Raw genomic sequence first — 11,702 nt, 5'->3', positions numbered from 1 at the left:
GGAGAGGATGTGGAGAAATAGGAACACTTTTACACTGTTGGTGGGACTGTAAACTAGTTCAACCATTGTAGAAGACAATGTGGTAATTCCTCAAGGATCTAGAACTAGAAATACCATGTGACCCAGTCATCCCACTACTGGGTATATACCCAAAGGATTATAAATCATGCTGCTCTAAAGACACATGGACACATATGTTTATTGCGGCACTATTCACAATAGCAAAGACTGGGAACCAACCCAAATGTCCATCAATGACAGAGTGGATTAAGAAAATGTGGCACATACACACCATGGAATACTATGTAGCCATAAAAAAGGATGAGTTCATGTCCTTTGTAGGGATATGGATGCAGCTGGAAACCATCATTCTCAGCAAACTATCGCAAGAACAGAAAACCAAACACTGCTTGTTCTCACTCATAGGTGGGAATTGAACAATGAGATCACTTGGACACAGGAAGGGGAACATCACACACCAGGGCCTGTTGTGGGGCGGGGGAGGGAGGAGGGATAGCATTAGGAGATATACCTAATGTAAATGACGAGTTAATGGGTGCAGCACACCTACATGACACATGTATACATATGTAACAAACCTGCAAGTTGTGCACATGTACCCTAGAACATAAAGTATAATAAAAAATCAAAATAAATAAATGAATAAATACATAAATAAATAGAAAAAAAAAGAAAATGGGGCTAGGGAAAATGAGTTGCTCTATTTCCTTAATGGATTTAAAAATAAATTGAAAATGCCTATTTATACATGAAAAGTTGCTCAACTTACTCATAACTTAACACTCTATAAAAACTTGCATTTTCAGTCATGAGATGGCAAAGATAGTTCCCAGTGTTAATGGGAGTGTGGTGAGATAGGCACATTAATGAATATAAAAACTGATTCAACTTAGAGGGTAATTTTTAAATAGTTAATAAAAATCATGAGCAACAAATAATATTTATGTATTAAATAATGCTGAGTGTAGGAATGACTTTAAAATAATCCAAGGGATGAAAATTTTAATATAAGAAAGTTGGTGCAAATAAAATGAAACAAGATTAAGCATATATTGATGGCCCTGTCCAGGTGAGGTGGCTCACACCTGCAATCCTAGCACTTTGGGAGGCCAAGGTGGGTGAATTGCTCGAGCTCAGGAGTTCGAGACCAAGCTGGGCAACATGGCAAAACTCCATCTCTACCAAAAAAAACATAATTAGCCAGGCATGGTGGTGTGTGCCTGTAGCTCAGCCACTTGGGTGGGTGAGAGGTGACATGATTGCTTGAGCCTGGAAAGTTGAGGCTGCAGTGAGCCAATATTGTGCCACTCCATCCTGGGTGACAGAACAAGACCTATCTCTACATACATACATACATACATAAATGAATAAATGAATAAATAAATAAAATAATTGATGGTCGCTGGAGCAGGGCAGTGCTATATATAACAGTATAAGCACAGATAAGAAATACTTGAAGAATAAGCTGAATAGTATGAGAGAGATTGGTCAAGCTACAGTCAACCATTTCAGATATAAAGAAAATTACTTTAAAATAAAGGCAGTAAGACACAGTTCTACTATGTTATATAATTCACAAAGCCCTTTCTTAACTTTCACAACCATATGAGGATTCATTACACTGCTTTCTCTACCTTTGTATCTATTTGAATTTTTCCCATAGAGTGTTTCCTAATGTTCATACCCTTTAAGTCAGGAATTCCATTTCTACGAATTTTGCCTGTACTTACATTGTACAAGCACACAACAATATAAGTACAAAAATGTCATCTGAGGCAATAAAGGCAAAAACCTGGAAACAACCTAAATGTCCACTGGAGGGTTGGCCAAATAAATTATGGTTTAAATACAGTAATGTCATATACCCTTAAAAAGTATGCAAGTAAATTACATGAGGTAGACTGTGGAAAGGGGGAAAATATTAAGGGCATAATAATAGGTACAGTTTGATCACATTTAACTAAAAACAAAACCACACATGTAGATTTGTGAATGCATGTCATACATGTGCCCATATTCATAACAAATTCCTGGAAGGATATGCGAAAAGCTTAACAGTGGTCACATCTGGTGAGGCAGGAGAGAAGTAAAAGATGAGCTATGGCTCTTTTATTGCTGACCTTATCTCAGAGCCCTTAGCATACCATACCTCTATCTCAGCCCTGATGATTGCTCCTAAAGCCAAAAGGCTAATATTATCATATTATCTTTTTTTTTTTTGAGACGGAGTCTCACTCTGTTGCCCAGGCTGGAGTGCAGTGGTGCGATCTCGGCTCACTGCAACCTCTATCTCCCGTGTTCACGCCATTCTCCTGCCTCAGCCTCCTGAGTAGCTGGGACTATAGGCGCCCGCCACCACGCCCAGCTAATTTTTTATGTTTTTAGTAGAGACGGGGATTCACCGTGTTAGCCTGGATGGTCTCGATCTTCTGACCTCATGATCTGCTCACCTTAGCCTCCCAAAGTGCTGGAATTACAGGCGTCAGCCACCGTGCCCAGACCTAATATTATCTTAAATAATTACTCTGAAGATGTGAGTAAGATCCTTTCTTGGTGTTAACCAAATTATTAAGGTTATTTATTGAGTATACATGTGCCTATTCTATGGGGAATATAAAAGACTAATATTATAGTCCTTGCTCAAAAAGTTTATAATCTAACAGAAGAGAAAATGTTCATACAAGGAAACAATTAATGCCATGCAAATACATGTACTCAGAAAAAGAGAAGCTGGTATGGGAATGAAGAGTCAGGGTTTATGGAAGAAATAAGAGGGCAGATTCAGTCTTACAAGATTAGCCAGATTTAGACAGAGGGAACAGGATTGCATAAAAACACTAGAAACAATGTACAGAAATAAAAAAATTTAAATACTGGAAGACTCAATATGACTGGAGATGGGGGAAGAAAAAGTGTGAAATAAGTAACAAGTAGTATGAAATAAGTAACAAGTTCAAGGTTATACACATCTTTAAAACCTGGCAAAAATTAAGATTTTATAAAATTGGAAAAGATGAATTTTAAGAAGTGTCTGGCAGCAACAACATGCATAACAGGGTAAACTATTTTTAAGTCTTTGCTTCTTTTTGGCTTGCTTTCTTGACATTAAAAATAAAATAATGAACATTATTTCAATACCTCAATTCCAGATTCTAGTGGTCTCTTCTTCCTTGGTCCAATAGCTGCAAGAGCTGTGAGGTTAGCATCTCTATGCTGTATCTGTGCAAGTTCCAATTGCTGTAACTAGAAGACAGAAGAAAAAAAAAATCAATGTTTATACACATTCATGCTCAGAGGGAAAAAGAAACTGATTACTAAGCCTATTTCTGCATTCACCAAATAAAGTTACAATATAAAATAAACATTAGATTCCCATAACAGCCAAGGGCACATTTTCTGATTCTTTTACTCCAACAAACTCTTTAGTTCTTAATCTCTATATGGAAGAGGCAGACCTCCGGTAAAGGAGAAGTACAGAAAAGAAGAAAGGCATCTAAAGCTTAATTTCTCCCAGTATAACCACAGATGAGAAATGCCTTTAGAGTAAGTTGAACAGTAAGTTAGAGAGAGATTGGTCAAACTATAGCCAACCATTTCAGACTAAATTTACTTTAAAATAAAGACAGGTTTTATACATTATAGCACATAGTACTACTATGCTATGTAATTTACAAGGAACTTTCTTAACTCTCACAATCATATTGAAAGGTGATTACTATAATATAAAAATTATACATCATCCTATTTTTATTAATGGAGACAGTAAGGCTCTAAGAGGTTAGCACAACTTCATAAAAGGCACCACACAAGTAGTAAGTGGTAGAAACAGCACCCGGAGCAAAATGCTCTCATTAAAAACCTCTTTGGTACATCACACTTTCTCATTTGCAAATAAGTCTTCAATTTACTCTATAACCTTCCTGGCAAAATTCTAAAGTGATTTAGTACTATTTTGTTGTACATACTTAAATCATACTTTCGTCATACTTAATCAAGAATGCCCAACTCTATACGGTATAATGTTTTCATATGTGGGCAAAACTATACAGGGGTATGCATGAAAGATGTCCTATTAAAAGGCAGAAACTGTATTATTTCATTGAGGCAACTGAGTGTCAAATTAGGTATTCAATTAAAAAAACAAAAAAAAAAAACAAAAAACACCAAGGTGAGAAAGTCAAAATAGAACACCACTAGATAAATCCGTAAGCTTTTTCAGAAGAGAGGAGTAATGTTCAGTTCCCATCAAAATGTTATTATTAATACTATGGAGGGAAAAGAGGAAAGAATCTGAGGCTGGTTAACAGTGACATATTGAAACAAGATGAAGACAGTCAACTGAAAGGAACCTGTTGAGAAACGCTATACATATATTGAGAATATTCTTTCAAAAGAGTACTAACCAAAAATTTTTAGCACATGTTTAAAATAGAGCAGGTTGAAAACAAAAAGTAGTCCGTGGTGAAATGGTCAGTCTTAAGGAGATACCAAGTACATAAATTCCACTTTAAGATTACTTCAGATTATTTTAATATTAGGGGAAAGAATGAATAACTGAAAAGGTAACTGAATCTTTAGTAAAGCAGAAAATAATTGCTACGTTCTGAACATCTGTATCCCTCTAAACTTCTCATGTTTAAATCCTAACACCCAGGGTGACTGGTATTAAGAGTTGGGGCCTCTGGAAGGTGATTAAATTATGAGGGTGGAGACTTAGTATCCTTAAAAAAGAGACTTAAGAGAAACCCCTCACCCCTTCCACCAGGTGAGAACATAGTGAAGTAAAAGTAGGCTCTAACCAGACACCGAATCTGCTGGCACCTTGATCTTGGACTTCCTAGCCTCTAGAACTGTGAGAAACAAAATTCTGCTGTTTATAAGCTACCCAGTCTAAGACATTTCATTATAGCAGCCCGAATGAACTAAGACAACAATTAATCAAAGAAAATGAACTAAGAACCATTTTCCACTTGCTCCACAAATTACAGGACAGAAATTCTTTTAAACTGTGTGTTTACTTATAAATAAACTGTTAGAAAAGTGTTTTCATAAGTTCTAAAATATCTTTTGTTGCTGCTGGCCTTTTTACTAAAAAATACAGTTTTAGAGTCTAATGCTGCCACAATTCAGAACTTCTAGGTGACAAAATAATGATTTTAGTTAATCTACCCTGCAGTACAAATCAAACAAGCTTTATTCTGAAGTCCTTCCCTGTAGAGAAATGGCATCTGCAAGATAGCCACACCAAATAAAAGACTTTTAAACTGACCACCGTCGTCAAATTCCCCTATGTGTAGTGTAACATTTTCTCCCATTCTGCAAATTATACTTTGCTTTTCTGAAGTCTCTCACACAAAATTTCAGAAAATTTTGCAAAAATCGAACAAAAATGGAAACTGACCATAGTTTTCATTGGCCCTGTATTTATAACAAGCTTTCTCAAAACCAATGTATCTTGGCAAGCACAAAAGAGTAAAACCAGGCACTTTTAATCAGAAAAGGAGGAAGTTCTGAGCATTAATGCAAACTGGCATTTATCGAGAATAAAGACTACAGTAAGTAACCTCAGTTCAATAAAAATAGCCATTGAGTTAGAGGCTTGCCTGTGGAAACAGGATTGCAAATGATATGATTATGTATCCAGAAAACCCCAAGTTATCTATATATAAAAAAATCCTCCTAAGACTGGTAAGTGAGTTTAGCAATATTACAAGATGTAAGGTTGACACATGCAATAAGTAAGTTCCAAACACCATTAAGGTACAATTGGAAAGTTAAAATTTTTAAATGTCATTTATAATTGCTCTCTCCCAAATGAAATACTGAGATATAAATCTAACACATATAGGTATTTCTACGCTATAAATCACGAAATGCCTATGAAAGAAATAATAAATAAATAAATAAAGAGACATGTGGTGTCCAGGCTTGTAAGACTCAACAAAGATTTCAATTCTCTCTGAATTACTTTATCCACAGACTTAACACAATTCTAATAAAATTTTGTTGTGGATATGGATAAGTTGATTCTAAAGTTTATATGGAAAAAAAAAAACAAACTAGAATAGCTAAAATCATTTTTTTAAGAAGGACAAAATTGGAAGAATAACGCCATGCAATTTTAAGACTTCCTGTAAGGCTACAGTAATCAAAATAATGAAATACTGGCAAAGGGACAGACAAATAGGTTAAGAGAACAAAACAGAGAATCCACAAATAAGATGCATATAAATATGGCCAATTGATTTTTGGCCAGGTGGGAAAGGAATGCAGTTGAGAAATGACAAAAATTCTCTCCTTGACCAAACTTCTGAATCCTCTTTTCAACGAGGCCTGAACCTTGGCCTAAAAAACATTAACACAGTTTCTAAGAGCTCAAGGCCACCACTGTAGAATGGCCTTAACTTCCTTAAAGAGCCTAACTGAAAAAACTGAAGATTGCCAGAAGAATTTACAATTTGTTCCATCCAACATCTGACGATAAGGCCCCATCTTCCAGCTTCTATGGAAACGCAGGAGCTAATTAAAGTCTATTCTTACCACTTTAGTGTCTGGCATAGTCTTTTATACAACAGTTGTGGGGCTGGGCGCTGTGGCTCATGCCTGTAATCCCAATATTTTGAGAGTTCAAGGTGGGCGGATCACTTGAGGTCAGGAGTTCAATACCAGCCTGGCCAACATGGTAAAACCCCGTCTCTACTAAAAATACAAAAAGTAGCTGGGCATGGTGGGCACGCCTGTAATCCCAGCTACTTGGGAGGCTGAGGCAGGAGAATTGCTTGAACCCAAGAAGCGGAGGCTGCAGTCAGACGAGATCGTACCAGTGCACTCCAACTTGGGCAACAGAGTCAGACTCCATCTCAAACAAACATCAAATGTTGGAACAATTGAATACTCACGTGCAAAAAAATTCTTTAAATTCAGTCTGGATCCAAACTTCACACCTTATACAAAAAATAACTTAAAATACAAATGTAAAACTATAAAAATGTATAGGAAAAAACCATAGGAGAGCATGACTTGGGGTCCAGCAAAGAGTCCTTGAACATGACACCCAATGCATATCTATAAGAGAAAAAAATGGCAAATTGGACTGCATCAAAATTTAAAACTTTTGCTCTATGGAAAACACACTTAAAAGAATTAAAGGACAAGCTACTTTATTTCCATGTCTCCAATCTATTTGTCTTTCTTGCCTCATTGTACTGATAAGGACTTAAACTATAATGCTGAATAGTAGTGGTAAAAGCAAGTATCTTTGCCTTTTTCCTAATCATTGGAAGAAAGCATTCAGTCACCATTAAGAACGATATTAGCAGGGTTTTTAAAGCTATCCTTTGTCAGCCTGAGGAAACCTCTTCCTTTTTAAAATTTCTTACTTTAATAGAGACAGGAATCTTGCTATGCTGCCCAGGCTGGTCTCAAACTCCTGGTCTCAAGCTATCCACTGGCCTTGGCCTCCCAAAGTGCCGGGATTACAGGCATGAGCCATCATGTCCAGCCAAGGAAGTCTCTTCTATTCTTAGATTCCTGAGAGTTTTCAGTCATTAATGGATTTTAAATTTTATCAAACATATTTCTAAATTAATTGATAGGATCACATGGTGTTTCTTAAGACTTTTTTTTTTTTTTTTTTTTTTGAGACGGAGTCTCGCTCTGTCGCCCAGGCTGGAGTGCTGTGGCCTATCTCAGCTCACTGCAAGCTCCGCCTCCCGGGTTTACGCCATTCTCCTGCCTCAGCCTCCCGAGTAGCTGGGACTACAGGCGCCCGCCACTGCGCCCAGCTAGTTTTTTTGTATTTTTTAGTAGAGACGGGGTTTCACCGTGTTAGCCAGGATGGTCTCGATCTCTTGACCTCGTGATCCGCCCGTCTCGGCCTCCCAAAGTGCTGGGATTACAGGCTTGAGCCACCGTGCCCGGCCTCTTAAGACTATTAATATGATAGATTATACTGACTGATTTTCAAATATTAAAGCAACTTTTCATTTCTGGAATATAATATACATAGTCATGGTATATTATTCTTTTATATGTCAAATATCAATACATTCTTTTTATATCAAATCTAAACTAGATTTGATTTGCTAACATTTTGTTTGGGATGTTTATATCTATGTTCATAAGAGATATTAGCCTGCAGTTTTCTTGTTTTGTAACATCTTTGTGGGTTTAACTATTAAGGCAACAATGACCTCATAAAATGAACTGGAAGTGTTTCTGTCTCTTCAATTTTCTGGAAGAGGCTGTGTAGAAGTGGTATTAATTCTTCTGTAAATGTTCGGTAGAATTTACTAAAAATCTGTAATGGTATCTCTCTTAGAAGGTTTTAATTACAAATTCAATTTGTTTAATAATTACAGAACTAAAAAAATAAAAAAGATTACAGAACCGTATCATCTTGGCTAAGTTTTGATAGTTTGTGCTTTTCGAGGTATTGGTCATTTAATCTATCTAAGTTGCCAAACTTCTGCAAAGTTATGTGCTATATTTGCTTTTGGGGAGAGGGGTGTGGCGGGGGGGACAGGGTCTCACTCTGTTGTCTAGGCTGGAGTGTAGTGATGCGATCTCATCTTACTGCAACCTTTACCTCCTGGGCTTATGGGATCTCAACTCTGGAGGATGGGAGTTGTAGTGAGCTGACATCTCACCACTGCATTACAGCCTGGGCAACAGAGCAATATTAGTGATTTCTCTTCTTTGTTTTTTCCTTTCTCAGTCTTACGAAAAGTGGTCAATATTGTTGATCAAAGAACCAGTTTTTGGGAACTTTTTTCCAAAGTCATTGATGAGTACTCAAAGATACGTGCTTCCTTCTGCTTGGTTTGGGTCTATATTGCTCTTTCCATTCCAGTTTCTCAAGGAAGATTATTAAATTATTGATTTGAAGTCTTTCTTCTTTTCTAATGTAAGCATTTTCTCCCATCTTGTTAATTTAGCTAACCTATATCATTACCTGCGATTTGAGTTGCTTAAAGTTCCATTACAGATTTTTAATCCATCCTGAGAGTCTCTATCTTTTAATTGGTATATTTGAATCATTTACACTTCATGTAACAATTAATGATTAGATTTAGATCTATCATTTTGTTTTCTGTATGTTCCCTCTGTTTTTCATTTCTATTTCCCTTTTTCCACTTGGAATTATTTCAAACTTTTTACCATTTTAATTTATCTACTGTATTTTATATTAACTCTAAATGTTTTATATTAATTTTAGTGGTGGCTCTAGGGATTACAATATACATACTTAAAATTTTCAGTCTGCTCAACATCAATATTTTACCACTTCAAGTGGAATATAAAAGCCTTGGCGATATATATGACTCTTTATCCTCCATATTTTGCTGTAGTTGTCTTATATATTACACGTACATACATTGAAAATCTCTGGTGTTAATTTTTCTAATCCATGCATATGGTAAATCTCAATTTATCCTTAATGAATTTCACCAATCATCATTTTTTACATCAATCATATATATTTCATTAAACCTTTATTTGCATATGTTAGATTTATGATCCTTTAATATCTTATTTATTTTATTTTCTGTTTGTTGCTGGTGTTTAAAACTATAGCTGATTACTGAATATTAATTTAATTTTTACTAAGTCTAACACATAATTGTACATATTTATAGGTACTTACTGATATTGCAATAAATATACAGTGATCAGATGAGGGTAATTAGTATATCCGTCATCTCAAATATTTATATTTTTATGTCAAGAACATTTATTACCCTCCTTGTAGCTACTTGAAACTATGTATTATTAACTATAGTCATCCTACAGTGCTGTAGAACTTATTTCTCCTATCTAGCTGTAATTTTGTAGCCTTTAACAAATCTTTCCTTATTCCCTTTTCCCCCAGACCCTTTCCATCCTCTACTATTCTCTGTTCTCCTTTTTACTTCTATGAGACCAACTTTGTTTTAGTTTTCACAGATCAGTGAAAACATACTGTGTTTAATTTTTCCTGGAATACTTAACATATGTCCTCCAGGTTCCATCCATGTTGTCATAAATGACAAGATATCATTCTTTTTTATGGCTGAATAGTATTCTACTGTGTATATATGGCACATTTTCTTTATCCATTCATCTGGTGTTGAGTACCTGGCTTGATTCTATATATTGGCAATTATTAATATGTATAGTGCTGAAATGAACATGGGGGTACAGATGTCTCTGTGACATACTGATTTCTTTTCCTTTCTCAGTACTGGGATTGCTGGATCATACAGTAGTTCTACTTGTAGTTTTAAGAGGAACCTCCATGCCATTCTCCACAGTGGCTATACTAGTTTACATTCTCACCGAATTCCCTTTTCCCTGGATCCTTGATAGCATTTTCTCATTTTTTGTCTTTTTGGTAATAGCCATCTTCACTGGGGTCGAATGATACCTAGTTGTGGTTTTAATTTTCATTTCTCTGATGATTAGTGGCATAGAACATTTCTTCCTATATCTGTTGGCTGTTTGCATGTCTTCTTTTGAGAAATGTCTATTCTGATCATTTGCTCATTTGTTTGTTTTTAATTTTTTTTTTTCTAGAGACAGGGTCTCACTCTATTACCCAGGATAGAATTAGTACCATGATCATGGCTCACAGCAGCCTCAACCTCCTAGGCTCAAGTGATCACACTACTTACGCCTTCCAAGTAGCTAGGACTACAGGCCTATGCCACCATACATGGCTAACCTTCAGTTCTAAATTTTCTGTAGAGATGGGGAATCGCTAGGTTGCCCAGGCTGATCTCAAACTCCTGGCTCCAAGTGATCCTCCTACCTCTTCCTTCTGAAGTGTCGAGAGTACAGGCATAAGCCATTGCACCTGGCTCATTTGCCAATCTGTTAATCAGACTGATTTTTTTGCTGTTGAGATGCTTGAGTTCTTTGTGTATTCTGGATATTAATCCACTATCAGACGAATAGTTTGCAAATATTTCTCCCCATTCTGTAGTCTATTTTTTTTACTCTGTGGATTGTTTCCTTTGCTATGCAAAAGGTTTTCATTCAACATAATCCATTTTTGCTTTTGTTACATGCACTTTTGAGGTCTTATTCATAAAATATTTTCCTGACATAAAATATGTCCTGAAGCACTTCCTCTGTTTTCTTCTAGCAGCTTTATAGTTTCAGGTTTACACTTAGATCTTTGAACCATTTTGACTTGATTTTTTAATAGGGTAAGAGGTGGAGGTCTACATTTACTCTTCTGCATATGGATATCCGTTTTCCCAGCACCATATTTTTGAGGAGAACATGCTTTCCCCAGTGTATGTTCCTGGCACCTTTGTCAAAAACATGTTGGCTGTAGACACCTTGATTAACTTCTAGATTCCCTATTCTGTTCCATTGGTCTATGTTTATGTTTTTGTTTTTATGCCAGTCGCATGCTATTTCGGTGGCTACAGTTTTGTAGTATATTTTGAAGTCTGGTAGTGTCATGCCTCCAGCTTTGTTCTTTTTGCTCATGATGGCTTTGGCTATTCGAGGTCTTTTGCAGTTCCATATGAATTTTCAAATTTATTTTTCCTATTTCTGTGAAGAATGTCCTTGGTATTTTGATAGAGATTGCATTGAATCTGTTGATTGCTTTGGGTAGTATGGTCATTTTAACAATATTAATTTGGCTGGGCACAGTGGCTCACGCCTGTAATCCCAGCACTTTGGGAGGC

General features: G+C 36.1%; 1 protein-coding gene across 2 annotated transcripts in view; it reads right to left on the bottom strand.

The window, feature by feature from the left end:
• The window catches only part of TAF4B (TAF4b RNA polymerase II, TATA box binding protein (TBP)-associated factor, 105kDa), a 167,331-nt gene that overhangs the window by 36,256 nt on the left and 119,373 nt on the right, over positions 1-11,702 (bottom strand). For both annotated transcript variants that reach the window (XM_011939288.1, XM_011939289.1), the window contains exon 14: positions 3,160-3,264. In XM_011939288.1, the coding sequence (XP_011794678.1) occupies positions 3,160-3,264 (105 nt within the window). The remainder of the gene's footprint in view (positions 1-3,159; positions 3,265-11,702) is intronic.

The sequence above is a fragment of the Colobus angolensis genome, unplaced genomic scaffold, assembly GCF_000951035.1.
Source record: "Colobus angolensis palliatus isolate OR3802 unplaced genomic scaffold, Cang.pa_1.0 Scaffold18, whole genome shotgun sequence".
In the NCBI taxonomy this organism is placed as follows: Eukaryota; Metazoa; Chordata; class Mammalia; order Primates; family Cercopithecidae; genus Colobus; species Colobus angolensis.
This window is presented reverse-complemented; position numbering and strand designations above follow the sequence as displayed.